At 36.7% G+C, this 15,450-nt stretch overlaps 1 protein-coding gene across 8 annotated transcripts in view; it reads right to left on the reverse strand.

The window, feature by feature from the left end:
- CTNNA3 (catenin alpha 3) overlaps window positions 1–15,450 on the reverse strand; it is a 1,860,557-nt gene that overhangs the window by 877,092 nt on the left and 968,015 nt on the right. For all 8 annotated transcript variants that reach the window (XR_009598595.1, XR_009598596.1, XM_004021400.6 and 5 more), the window contains one exon: window positions 10,997–11,149. Coding sequence is in view for 6 of the 8 variants with exons in the window: in XM_004021400.6 (XP_004021449.1) it covers window positions 10,997–11,149 (153 nt within the window). In the remaining 2 variants the exon portion in view is untranslated. The remainder of the gene's footprint in view (window positions 1–10,996; window positions 11,150–15,450) is intronic.

Raw genomic sequence — 15,450 nt, forward strand, 5'->3', positions numbered from 1 at the left:
TGTTGGAGAAGACTCTTGAGAGTCATTTGGACTGCAAGGAGATCCAACCAGTCCATTCTGAAGGAGATCAGCCCTGGGATTTCTTTGGAAGGAATAATGCTAAAGCTGAAACTCCAGTACTTTGTCCACCTCATGCGAAGAGTTGACTCATTGGAAAAGACTCTGATGCTGGGAGGGATTGGGGGCAGGAGGAGAAGGGGACGACAGAGGATGAGATGGCTGGATAGCATCAGTGACTCGATGGATGTGAGTCTGAGTGAACTCAGAGAGTTGGTGATGGACAGGGAGGCCTGGCGTGCTGCGATTCATGGGGTCGCAAAGAGTCGGGCACGACTGAGTGACTGAACTGAACTGAACTGAACCGAATGAGTATAAAGTTCTTTGCATGACGCTGGTACAGATTGCTAAATAATTTATTTTCCTTTATTTTCTTCCCTTGTTTTTCTCTTCTTATTACTAAAAAAAGCAACTTTTATCCTATGAAATCCATAAAATAACCACCCTTCCAAACTTTATTTAACTTCATCCAAGTTATCTATGCATAAAAAACAGACAAAAACAAAACAAAACAAAACAAACCTCTTCTTGCTGGTTTCTAGAATTTTAAATGTCAGTAAAAGATTATTTAATCCTTTGTTTTCCATCTATGGATAATTAAATTGAATTCCATAGAGGCTAATTCATTTGCTAAAGTCACCTAAGCAGGTGAGTCAAACCCATACATTTTAAAACACAAAAGATAAAAATGAAACCAGTTTTAAACAGCAGGAATCTGTATAAATGACCTCTATAGATCACATTGTAGGGACTCTCCCTATTTCTTATTAATTGAGTGGAACAGTGAATTGATTTAAAAAAATAGATTATCTCCAACTTGCATAATCAGACTATTGATTCAAAAAAAAAAAAAAGAAAAGTTTGGTGGCTTCTAGGTCTCAGATTATTCATCAGTAATTGTCAGCATGTTTGCTTGTTAACTTTTGGCCAAATACAATCATGGAGAGTAACATGGGGAAGTTTTCAGTTTCAGAGAAGTTTTGTATTAATTAATTATACACCAAAATATTGAGTACACAACTTCAGCACAAGATATTTTTGCACATGCCTATTTTTCACCTGTTAATGTTCCTGAAAAACACTTGTATCTGTATCTGGAAGTTGTATACAAACATTCAACAACTACAGTACATTTGAAATTACCTTATAAAATGAATTTTCTAAAAGGAAATTTTCATTGCTCATCAGGATTTTGGAGATTCAAGTAAGCTCTTTCCAGATAAGATTTTTGGGGAAAAAAAATGTTAAAGAGAGGGAAGAGAAGAAGACACCCAATAAAACTGTCCACATTATGTGGCATTTTAATATGTCAACATTTTCAATCTTAGTATTATCTTCACTTTACAATGGAGCATGTCATTTGAATGCAGAGTTCCAAAGAATAGGAACAAGAGATAAGAAAGCCTTTTTCAGAGTTCAATGTAAAAAAAATAGAGGAAAACAATAAAATGGGAAAGACTAGAGATCTCTTCAAGAAAATTAGAGATACCAAGGGAACATTTCATGCAAAGATGGGCACAATAAAGGACAGAAATGGTGTGGACCTAACAGAAGCAAAAGAAATTAAGAAGAGGTGACAAGTATACACAGAAGAATTATCCAAAAAAGATCTTCATGACCCACATAACGATGATGGTGTGATCACTCACCTAGAGACAGACATCCTGGAATGTGAAGTCAAGTGGGCTTTAGGAACAAAGTTCGTGGAGGTGATGGAATTCCAGTTGAGCTATTTCAAATCCTAAAAGATGATGCTGTGAAAGTGCTGCACTCAATATGCCAGCAAATTTGGAAAACTCAGCAGTGGCCCCAGAACTGGAAAAGGTCAGTTTTCATTCCAATCCCCAAAAAAGGCAATGGCAAAGAATGCTCAAACTATAGCACAATTGCACTCATCTCATATGCTAGCAAAGTAATGCTCAAAATTCTCCAAGACAGACTTCAACAGTATGTGAGCTGTGAACCTCCAGATGTTCAAGTGGGATTTAGAAAAAGCAGAGGAATCGGAGATCAAACTGCCAACATCTGTTGGATCATCAAAAAAGCAAAAGAATACCAGAAAAACATCTACTTCTGCTTTATTGACTACATCAAAACCTTTGACTGTGTGGATCACAAAATGTGGAAAATTCTGAAAGAGATGGGAATACCAGACCACCTGACCTGCCTCCTGAGAAATCTGTATGCAGGTCAGGAAGCAACAGTTAGAACTGGACATGGAACAACAGACTGGTTCCAAACTGGGAAAGGAGTACATAAAGGCTGCATATTGTCACCCTGCTTATTTAACTTATATGCAGCGTGCATTATGAGAAATGCTGGGCTAGATGAAGCACAAGCTGGAATCAAGATTGCCGGGAGAAATATTAATAACCTCAGATATGCAGATGACACCACCCTTATGACAGAAAGCGAAGAGGAACTAAAAAGCCTCTTGATGAAAGTGAAAGAGGAGAGTGAAAAAGTTGGCTTAAAACTCAACATTCAGAAAACTAAGATCAAGGCATCCGGTCCCATCACTTTATGGCAAATAGATGAGAAAACAATGGAACCCGTGACAGACTTTATTTTGGGGGGCTCCAAAATCACTGCAGATGGTGACTGTAGCCATGAAATTAAAAGACACTTGCTCCTTGGGAGAAAATCTATGATCAACCTAGACAGCATATGAAAAAGCTGAGATATTACTTTGCCAACAATGGTCCATCTAGTCAACACTATGGTTTTTCCAGTAGTCATGTATGGATGTGAGAGTTGGACTATAAAGAAGCTGAGCATTGAAGAACTGATGCTTTTGAACTGTGGTGTTGAAGAACCCTCTTGAGAGTCCCTTGGATCATAAGGAGATCCAACCAGTCCATCCTAAAGGAAATCAATCCTGAATATTCATTGGAAAGACTGATGTTGAAGCTAAAACTCCAACACTTTGACCACCTAATGTGAAGAGCTAACTCATTGGAAAAGACCCTGATGCTGGGCAAGGAGAAGGGGATGACAGAGGATGAGATGGTTGGATGGCATCACCAACTCTATGGACATGAGTTTGAGTAAGCTCCGGGAGTTGGTGATGGACAGGGAAGCCTGGCGTGCTGCAGTCCTGGTGGTCACAAAGAGTCGGACACGACTGAGCAACTGAACTGAACTGAATGTCCTTCACAGGGCAGACATGAGATACTGAGCAACTTTCCAAAGAACATCAAGAAAGTCTTCGTATTTCACTTTTTACTACTAAGTCATACTGTTACAATCTTTAAAGATTTCCTAGGATTAGTGGACATTCAACTACTTTTTTATACACTAATTCATTCAACAATGATTTATTGAATGTTTCACTTACTTGTATATCCAGCCAGAGAAACGAAAACAAAGGCTCTAGATAGTATTGTCAGGAATCCAGCACACATAGGGACTGAACACATGTTAAATGAGTCAGGTAATGAATGAATACACTCCTGTCCTCAACTTGCTAATCATCTGTCTAAATCAACTGCACTGTCTAAAACATAGCCATGAGTCACTTGTGGCTATTTTGCCCTTATTATATGGCTAGTAAAGATAGGCCTTAAGTGTAAATATACACCAGATTTCTAAGACTTAGTACAAAAAAAGATGTCTCATCAATAGTTTTTATATTAATTATATATCAAAATAATAATATTTTGACTGTACTGGATTAAATAAAGCATCATTAAAATTAGTTTACCTATTTATAATTAGAATGCCTGCTAGGAAATTTAAAATTATGTGTGTGGCCTGGCTTCTATTTCTATTGGATACCATTAAGTCCTGAGATATTTGTTTGTCTATTCCAATTTCATCATTACAACTAAGTTTCTTCTTTCTCTTTAATGTATGATAATAAATTAGGTTTTAGATGCAGTTATTTTTAAATGACAGTTTATGTTCATGAGATTTGAATCAATTATTAAGGGGAGAAATTTTTATGTTTGGATGCAAAATTGCCCTTATACAATATGACTTCCCTTTAGAGCCTTCCCTGGTGACAAGCAACTTGCTGGATCCAGTTCTATAAGATGAAATCTAATTTCTTCACCCTGGCATTCAAATATTCAAGGCTATTCATGAACTACCACTAACTTACTTTACACTACCAATTTAACAATCTAGATTTCATTTATACTATATTCTTGCAGCACAGGGATGAGAATTGTGCCTTTATTTATGCTGTATCTCCACTCAGAGTTCTAGTTTTTCAAATCCAAATCCTGACTAGTTTTCAAGGTTTAATGTAAATATCGCTAACTTCATGCTGAATTTCCAAACCAGTCTCACATAATTTTCTTTCTCCTTTTAATTCCAAAACACTGTATTCCATTCAAAAATACCTGTATTTGTTATGGAAAGTCTCTGACTTATCTCTAATTGTCTTACTAATCTTTCCCTATATTCCAAAGATCATGAATAGAAAATATAGCGGACTTTTGGACTCAGAGGGAGAGGGAAACGGTGGGATGATTTGGGAGAATGGCATTGAAACATGTATACTATCATGTAAGAATCGAATCGCCAGTCTATGTCCAATGCAGGATACAGCATGCTTGGGGCTGGTGCACGGGGATGACCCAGAGGGATGTTATGGGGAGGGAGGTGGGAGAGGGGTTCATGTTTGGGAATGCATGTACACCTGTGGTGGATTCATGTCAATGTATGGCAAAACCAATACAGTATTGTAAAGTAAAATAAAGTAAAAATAAAAATTTTAAAAAATAAAAAAATAATAGTAAATAAAATAAAATATGGAAAGGTCACTCACCACGCTTTCAGGATAGGTTTCAAGAATCAAGTTCATCATGTCTTTTAGCTAAAAGAAGGTTACAATGCTGAGCAGTTTCTAATCCAGGGAGTGGGCAGTCACACCTGTGTGCTCTATTCCATATAAGCAAAAACATTTCTGACTTAGCTATGGTATCCCCTCACCACCAAAAGAGGAGCGCTGCCAAGATGCTCACTGAGAACAGTTGTTAGTTTTTGTACAAGTGTAAATATCAGTTTGTTCTTTTTCTTTTCTTCTTGAGGGGTGGAAAGGAGGAAGAATGGGATAGGACTCTAAAAGCCTGATTTATTTATATCCAAACATATCCTTATTTTATAACAGATGATCAATTAAAGCATTGTGCGACATTTGAACAGCATTCTGTCAAAATGCAACAATATTAGTAGAGCTGATAGCAATGAGCACTTCTTGCAAACAGCTAGAGTCCCCTCTAAAGTCTTCTCTCTTGGCACTGGGGCTTTGCTAAATCCGGCTTGCCATTTTGTGAGTGGGAACAATCAGCTTTGTAGGTTGGAGGGAAGTATTATAATTAAATGTCCACCCACTTTTTCCTTTTTGATGAAAGGCTCCCATGAAACTTACTAAAATAAGGTACATCAAGACAGATGAATTTTTGATGAATAAGTCAAGCACTGACGAAGCTGGCTTTTCACATCAAGAAACTTCACTAATTCACAGGAAATTTTTAGGCCTAGATTATGAACACTGTCATGCTTAGAAATAATTAATATGATAATATCCATGGAAGAAACAGGAGATTTTACCATTCAGTTGGTAGCAAGTGTAGTGTTCTGCATGATTTACTTGCTGAAAAAAAATAGTAATACAACCAAAAAGAATAATGGTAGAATGTTTAAGATTTAATTTTAGAGAAATATTAAATAATAGCCATTATAAAAACAATGCCTTAATTTAATATATAATAGTACGGTTTTGCGGAGAAGGCAATGGCAACCCACTCCAGTACTCTCACCTGGAAAATCCCATGGACAGAAGAGCCTGGTAGGCTGCGGTCCATGGGGTCACTAAGAGTCGGACACGACTGAGTGACTTCACTTTCACTTTTCACTTTAATGCATTGGAGAAGGAAATGGCAACCCACTCCTGTGTTCTTGCCTGGAGAATCCCAGGTACAGGGGAGCCTGATGGGCTGCCGTCTATGGGGTCACACAGAGTCGGACATGACTGAAGCACCTTAGCAGCAGCAGCAGCAGCAGCAGTATGGTTTTGAATAATAGTTATATTACCACATTAAAGTTGCAAACTGTATCTCTGAAGTGGGCAAAATTCTTAAAAGATGTTATCAAATTGTTACAAATTCCTTCTGAAGGAGATCTGGAGCAGGGTTTCTAATGTCTGGTTAGGCTGGGAGGGATTGGGGGCAGGAGGAGAAGGGGACGACAGATGATGAGATGGCTGGATGGCATCACCGACTCGATGGACGTGAGTCTGAGTGAACTCCGGCAGTTGGTGATGGACAGGGAGGCCTGGCGTGCTGCAATTCATGGGGTCGCAGAGTCAGACACGACTGAGCGACTGAAATGAACTGAACTGAACTGAGCAAAGGCGCTTGCTATTATCACTGTGAAGTATTATTTTAAAGCATCCTTGTACAATAGAGTAGAAAGGGACGCTACTAAATAATTGGGATCAGGCGTATATCTCAAGTCCAGTTACTGGAACTCCTCAGTCAACTTTTCAGAGAGAAAGAAGACTGCATCAGTGTTAGGAATGTGTTTCTTCATTCAAGACAGATAGATTGAGAACTAGTTTATAGATTTTGCTATTAGAGAAGGTTTAAAGTGATAAGAAATAAAATCCCAAGAATTACTGAATATTTTTATTTTTAAGGTAAAATTAGTATTTTAAACTTCCTGTTTAATAGTATGACTGGTGGCAGCCAGCAGAGTTAACGGTGTGCTAAGACGTCATCAGTGCTGTGGAGCACAATTCAATGAGCGCATTTGTATTAATTGCTAATCATATTTAAAATGTCAGCCTCTTGACTCCTGCCTCTCATTCCTATGGTGTCTTGATGGGTTTAAAAACACAGACTAACTGGGATGTTCAAAGTAGGAAAGCTTTGCATAATAGTTACTTACTTCAACATTAAGAAAATATTAGCCACAAGGATCTAAGTTCTCCAGTTACGGAAACTGCCCATAGTTTTTAACCTTCATTTCACCCATGGTCATTTTATATTAAACTTACTACATAAAACACACATTTTATATTAGACTTATACTAAATTACTACTTACTAAATAATAAAATAGACACGACTTCACTAGAGAATGAGGATGTTAGGCCTAATTTATTGGTCACTCTGTTTCTCATTCCTATTTCTTTCGCCAATGCTCTGAATATTTTTTGTTTTCTACATATTTCCCATAGAATTTCTTACCATTTTGTGTGTGTGTTTTTTTTTTCCTTCGTCTTCAGTTCTACATTTTTACTATTCCTTTCATAGAAGTCACAAGTTAACCATTATCTAAAGCATTCCTTTAAACAGCATGGAGTTTTTCTCCAAAGATCTGACAGGAATTCTTTAAAAATGGACATTTTTTTTTTTCTCACATTTAAGACTTCCCTCAACAAGTTCACGTTTAGATTAAAGATTTCTCTGACAGAGTTGAGGTATCAAAACCCAGACAGACTGAAAATAGTTTTTTCTTGAAGTCATTTAGAATCTAAGACTTTTGCCCTGCTATGTCAGATAACCCAGCTTGGAAACAAAATGGGTATATGTGCATGTCTGTATAGAGGCAGTGGTAAGGAAAAAGGAGGTGGTAAGACTGGTAAGCAACCTATACAAAGTGAACTCACAATATCCTCTGAAAATGATATATTTGAGCTGTCTTATGTACTCAGACTCTGCCCCAGACACTTCTGTCTCAATGTTTGTAGTAAATTAATGATGATTTTCTCTGTTGCTTTGGTTAGACAGCTCCTTTCAAAAAAAGAATTTTCACAGGAGATAAATGCAGTGCTCCTTCTCCCCCACCCTGCCGCCCAACTCTTGATATATATAAACAACCCAGTGTTCAAGCAGTATACTTAAAAACCATGTTCATTTTCTTCTATGTCTTTATCTCTTAGAACAGTAAGACTGTCTCTCTTGCAATGTGTCAGATCTTACAATGTTAGAAACTGGTAGTGACCTTGGTTGTCATTTTGTTTAACCTTCACTTTACAGCTGAAGCAAATGAAGCCCTGAGAAGAGAAGGGTAGATTAAAGGTGGTCACAAATGTTATGCTGCTCCTTCCAGCCAGAGGTGGAGTCTCGTGCCCCCTCCTATCCCTTTGTGTTTGGGCAGGCCCTGTGAGCACTTCAGCCAATAAACTACCATGGAAACTGTACTCTATCAACTTCTGGGCCCAGACATTAAGGGAATGTCAGCTCTACTTCCTGTTTCTGACTTGCTCTTGGGACTTCTCATCTCAGAACCTAGAAATTATGCTGCAAGAAGCTGAAGCCACATGGAAAGGCTGTATATTGGTTTGTGCTCCAGTCAACAACCACAGCTAAGCTCCCAGCTGACAGATAGCATGAACTTTCAGACTTGTGAATGTACCATCTTGGATGTCTAGCCTAGTCAAACCTTTGAAGGGCTTCATCTCCAACCAACAGTTGACAACAAGAACATGAGACACCCTGCATAAGAACTGCCCAGTCAACAAGCAAATCAATAAGAAAATAATCGTAAATAATAAATTACTGTTTTAAAGCACTAAGTTTGAGGATGTTTGTTAAGTAGTAAAAGCTTATTGGAACTGAAGGCAAGTTTCTAAGTAATACCAGAATGAGAACTGGAACATTCCAAAGCCAACATAACCTCATTATAATGTGTTAAGGGAACAAAGAGAGTTGAATAAGACCCATTCTCCACCCCTCGGTGACTCAAAATTCCAAAAATCTATTATTGTTTCATATTCACATTAAATATAAAATGTTCAAAATCCTTTAAAATTTAAAATAGATTCTTAGAGCTCCATCTACAGAATAGTAAACTATCATTTTGTAATAAAATTAAGATAGCATTCTCAAGGGTCCTGGAAGGCAGCACCTTCCTAATAAGTTTTATGCAAGAAAGAATACATTAGGTTAATTGATTTGGGGAAAATTTTAAAGAGGTCTCTTTATATCTGGATTTTTCAGAAATGTAAAATCTCCATGAAGACAAATAGAACTTTTTCCCCAAAAACTGTGTGATCAAGGAGTCCTTCACTGAGCACCTTAAGAGATTTATGTCTCATTAGAAACTAAACTGAAAATAGGAGTAAGGATGAAATATTAGCAGAAACCAACTTTTCTCTCAGAATTTTTCACTAAAAAGTTACTTTCATAATTTAGTGTTCCTTCAGCTTAGAAAACACATTTCTAGACAAAAGGTTTATGATTCATAGGGACAACATTTAGTTTGGTGCCTTTAATGACTTGCTCCTTCTGTTCTGCTCCCTTTTAATTTTTAACATTTTCCTGTGGGAATAGTTGATAAATATTTGAGGAATGAGTACAAGAAGGAATATATAAATAAATAATAAGCAATTCACTGGATTAGTTAAATTCAAGGAAACCTGGAGCTCAGCTTTGACTCTTCATTAGCTTGGTCTGGGTTTTGTACTTTATTTCCACATAAGGCCAACAGGAATTATATCCATTGCCCTGTCTCACAGAATTCTTGGGAACTTCAAAGATTTCAAAGTTGGAGGTAGGGCAGTGTTAGGGCTGAAATTATCGTAGGAACCACCTATTTATCCACTCCTTTCATTTTCTAAATGTGAGGATTGGGGTACAGAAAGGTGATAGTGGAAGTGCTAGTTACATGGAAACTTCCTTCCCAGCAGATACACATGAAAAATGTTGGGAAAGTCTTCTACGTTAGTAATTATTGTATAGAATGCTGTGTTTCTAATTCAAGTGGTGACTATTTCTAATACAAGTTTGATAAGCAATGTGGGCCCCGAAACACATGTTTCACCACAGAGTTCATGGCCTATATGGGAAGGTTCTGGCAATCAAAACATTTAATAATCAGCACAGCATGAATGAATGAATGAAGTCACTCAGTCGTGTCCAACCCTTTGTGACCCCATGGACTGTAGCCTATCAGGCTCCTCTGTGCATAGGATTTTCAAGGCAATAGTACTGGAGCAGATTGCCATTTCCTTCTCCAGTAGATCTTCCCAACCCAGGGATCAAGCCTGGGTCTCCCGCATTGTAGACAGACGCTTTATCGTCTGAGCCACCAGGGAAGTCAATCAGCACAGCATGGGCACTGACAATGAGTCTAGACACAAGCCAAAAACAACTGGTAGAGTCATACTAATGGGTATTAGTTCAGTATGAGAATCAGTTTAACCACATTTTTCCCTTCCTGCCACTGGTTCCTGGGCTTGTGAGTACTCTCACCTTTTTACTGGTGTTGAGCATTCTTCCACTCGGGTTTTTCTTATACCATGACTGCAATACTGACGTCCTTTATTATAGCAGATTTCATTATCTGTCTTCTAGGCATTTCCCAGCACTACATAGCTCCTTCATATGCCAACCCACCTCCCAAAACATGGGGTATGTCTCCAGTTTCCAAGCAGAAGAGGATTATAGTTTTATTATCATCTCCTCTTGCCTCTACTGGGACATGGACCAATCCACTATCTCTACTTAATTACTCTGTGTTTCTCTATCCCTGTATATCCTACATTCTACAGTCATGTTTCATAGTTGAATATGATTTGAAAGGCTGAGGAGTAACATAACCATGAAAAGATGAGAAACAATAAAATGGCATGAGAGAGAGCATCTAATACTTTTAAATTAGAATATGAAGAAAATATTTGTAATGATAAAAGCTAAGTTTAACCAGGTTTTGTGTGTGTGTTTGTAGCTCTGAAAAGAAAATGCATTAAGAAAATATATTCATCATATTTTCACAATTCTTTCTAAATAAACTGTTCCTTTTGCAAGCCAATGGGGAATAGTTCATACAATTTGAGATACATACCTTCATATTACTTTGGCCCATCTCTGTTTCATTTGCTGTAAATGGTCAAAAGTTTGTATTTGAGCTCTGTTCAGCTATAAATGCAGAATGAGAGCCCTATTCTCTTGGATTTAGAGTAGTTATAATTCCAGCACACTTACCTCTACAAGCCTGCTGGTGTGTTCACGGAATATTGCAGCATATTCTTTTATTTCCTTTTCCCGGCCATTCTTGGCAGCTTCAATCAGAACCAGAAGTGGGACTGTTGTATCCAAAAAAGAGTCTGACACATGATCTATGATAGCCTTACGGAGCTGAGGAGAAGTAAAAAATTCAGTTTTATTTTCCCCCCAAGGAAATGGGTCATATTATTTCATATTTTTACAATCTCTGTAATTACAAAATTCCTTTTATATATTTTTGTACTGTCTTTTAAAATCATAATATTTAAGATTGTATATAAGTGTCACTTACAAAGCTGAAACAAGGTAAATATCCAAGGAAAAAAGTTATTGAGCAATAGCTTTGTTGCTCTCAAAAATTACTATTTTTTTCTTAAACTGTACTTAGCCTAGAGGTCAAATTATAAGTGATACTACTCCATTTTTCCCTCAAAGAAATTGCACTCTTATAATGTTTTTGCATGTGTAAAAACAACATTGTACAGCATGTATTTTCATAATTACAAAATTATAAAATGTTTTCTACCTTGTAGGAAGAACTCATGATAAATTTTGATTAGCTAAATTGTAGACTTCAAGGTAATTAAACCAAGTTAGATCACTGATTATGCCTGTTGATAACAGATTAATAGAGCAAGGAGAATAATAAATGAGTTTGATGTCCAATTTTCTTTGTTTGCATTAATTGTTCTTGCCCTCACACCTTAAATTATTAAACAAGTATAACATTCTGCTACAATTAGTTCTTTTAAATTAGATTATGTGTAAGCTTATAAATGACAATCAGGCAATTATTCTACTCAGCAGATATTTTCTGAAATTTAAAACTAAGTTGGAAAATTAATGCATTATATTTATATAATATTGAGTTTTTAAGGATCACAATATCTTGAATGTTTCATTAACAATGAGTATGAATGGTTCTAAAGTTTTTGGTCAATTCCTTCACTTAATTTAATAACCTATGTAATAAAAATAAAGATATGAATAGCTATCAGACAGAATCTTTAATTTGCCTTCTGTGAAAATCACATTTTAGTATATATTCATGTTGATGTATGGCAAAACCAATACAATATTGTAATTAACCTCCAATTAAAATAAATAAATTTATATTAAAAAAACAAGAGATACTTATTCTAGTTTTGGATTACATGAGAATTAATACACTTTAAGGGGTTGAATGATATAGTTACACGGAAAAAACAAAACACTGTCTCTCTTCCATTAACAATTATAGGATAAATCCATAATAGTTATAGATTTGGGGGCAGAAAATACCTTTATCTAAGATAGTGGCACTTTCTCGGAAGAACTATGAAATTTTATGGCTACCAACAATTTCACAAAGGCAATAGGAAGATCCCCAAGGAAAGATTCTGCTTAGCATTCAGAAAGTAAATCACTAAGGGCAACTAATTAACAGTTACTGAGCAGTTACTTCCACAGGGTGTAGATTGCTAAGTGCTTCCAGGAGAGGGAAAGACCTTAAGTGAATGAGCAGTTTGATGTCCACAAAGAGTAGACCAGTGAAGTTAGACAACAGATAAGTTGGAAGTTAGCTGGCAACTATAAGGTGTGTTAGTTCTACATACGTAAGAGAAAAGTAGAGGAAATCTCTCAGAGGTGAAGTTGTTTTCAATGACCTTCTCTTCCTTTTATCCTTTTCTTCTTTCATTAACATATAGAAGGAGGGCCAAGAGAAATTTGCACTAAAGATATGGGATTGAAAGCCAGCACACACATGGTAGGTAATTCAAACCAAGGAGGTGAACAGAATGCTATAGATGGAGATTCACAGTGAGATGTCCATGAATAAAATCTTAGAAAATATTACCACTTGTGAGTAATATGGGCATGGATGGGTAGATTAGAGTAGGACCTTAAAAAGAAACAGATGATGGCCAAGAAAGAGAGATCAAATGATCAACAGTCAAAAGGGATGCTTTCAGATAAATTTGTTTCAATGCCCTACAAATGAACTTATCCTACCGAACACAATTGTAATACCCACATTATAGATATGTTGAATCTCCTTTTCTATGTATTTGATTTCATTCACTTCAACAAGTACTTCTGAACACATTTCCCCTGAATTTCTACCAAGAGCTAGATATTGTGAGAAATGTCAAGTTGGAAACACAGGATTCCTTATAATCTAATGGAGGAGACAGTGCCATTAAATATTATAATGAAGGAAATCAAGAGACTGACAGGAATTTCAAGAAGATAAAATGGTTTAGAATTGTATTTTAAAGATAAATTAAAAGAACCAAGACTTCTCTATGGGATTTGACCACTAGATTATTAAGTTTTAGTGGAAAGTGGGAACAGGAACCCTATTGCTGTGCTTGGAAGAGTGAATGGGAGCGAAGACATGGAGATGGAATAAACTCCTGTTTCTAGTAATTTGATTGTCACAAAAAGAAATAAGGCTTGGTATTAACTACATTGAGACAGGTTTAAAGAGGGATTGTTTCTCATATAAAAGACTTTGACGTGTGTTCTTATCTACAACTAAACTCAGAAAGTCAGACTTAGATTGTCCTCCTATGCTTTAAAAAATTACATTTTGATTTATTATCATATAAAAATTGATAGTAATACAAATGACTATTGTCTTAGATTGTGCCAGTTTTTGTAAATACTTGAATAATTACAGCAATCTTCTTCCAGGACTGAATATATTTGCTCTAGTCTGCATCTTTCCTCAGTGGTGCCACATTGTCTATCCTTAATTTTAAAGATATTTACTCCCTTGTCCTTTTTTTATTATTGTTTCTTCAAGTTTTCAACTAATTTTCCCGGCTACTCATTCCATCCAGCATCTCATATACAAATATTGAAATATCTATAGAGCTGAGGTTTGATGTATAGCTGATTTACTATTAATTAAAGAATAAATTCTTTGATTTTTTTAGACTAAAGCAAATTTGTTGCTGTTCAGTGACTTAGTCATGTCTCTTTGCCACCACATGGACTGCAGCAGCCCAGGTTTCCCTATCCTTCACCACCTCCAGGAGTTTGCTCAAACTCACATCCACTGAGTCAGTGATGCCATCCAACCATCTTGTCTTCTGTTGTTCCCGTCTCCTTCTGCAACCAATGTTTCCCAGCATCAGGGTCTTTTCCAATGAGTCAACTCTATGCATTAGGTGGCCAGAGTATTGTAGCTTCAGCATCAGTCTTTCCAATGAACATTCAGGGTTGATTTCCTTTAGGACTGACTGGTTTGATCTCCTTGCGGTCCAAGGGATTCTCAAGAGTCTTGTCCAACACCACAGTTCAAAAGCATTGATTCTTCAATGTTCAGCCTTCTTTATGGTCCAACATCTCACATGACTACTGGAAAAACTATAGCTTTGACTCTACAGAACTTTGTTGGCAAAGTATGTCTCTGCTTCTTAATACACTATCTAGGTTTGTCACAACTTTTCTCCCAAGGAGCAAGAGTTTTAATTTCATGGCTGCAGTCACCATCTGCAGTGATTTTGGACCCCAGGATAATAAAGTCTGTCACTGTTTCCACTGTTTCCCCATCTATTTGCCATGAAGTAATGGGACTAGATGCCATGATCTTAGTTTTTTGAATGCTGAGTTTTAAGCCAGCTTTTTCACTCTCCTCTTTCATTTTCATCAAGAGGCTGTTTAGTTCCTCTTCGCTTTCTGCCATAAAGGTGGCATCATCTGCATAACTGAGGTTACTGATATTTCTTCCTGCAATCCTGACTCTAGCTTGTGTTTCATCCAGCCTGGCATTTCACATGATGTACTCTGCTTATAAGTTAAATAAGCACCATGACAATATACAGCCTTAACATGCTCCTTTTACAATTTGGAACCTGCCCATCGTTCCATGTCCGGTTCTGTTACTTCAGAACACATCTTTTGCTTTTTTTTCTAAGTCATATTGCTAACTACATAATATGATAAATGAGAAAAAGGGTACCACATATTATATGCAGTAGGACAAGACAGAAGAACTGGAAAATATGCTTCAGATAAGTTCTGTGCCAATGTTTTCGTGATTCTCTTGAAAATGGCTAAAATTATCTGATACAAAATACTACCATGCATAATGAGCAAAACAAATCTTCGGTATTTGTATATTCACTCAATGTAACAAATTTATTTTGAGTTGTCTGTCTAAGGACAAAGCAACATTTGAGGCAATTTGGGGAATACCAGAATGACAGAGATGGGGTAACTTAGGGAGGAAGTGAGACGAAGATTGATGAGTATCTTACAGGAAGTGCAAACAAATAAAAAACAATTGACTGTCATGGTTAAGGAGATTTCTATAAGGATGTGACATACACAATTCATTTAAAAAACTGATTAGGATGTTAAGAGTTGGAGCTGGCAAACATCACATTCTAGGAATAGAGATTACCATGAGCAAAGAAAATAGATCCTCCCAAATCACAAGCATC

Source organism: Ovis aries, chromosome 25 (genome assembly GCF_016772045.2).
Source record: "Ovis aries strain OAR_USU_Benz2616 breed Rambouillet chromosome 25, ARS-UI_Ramb_v3.0, whole genome shotgun sequence".
NCBI classification, from domain to species: domain Eukaryota; kingdom Metazoa; phylum Chordata; class Mammalia; order Artiodactyla; family Bovidae; genus Ovis; species Ovis aries.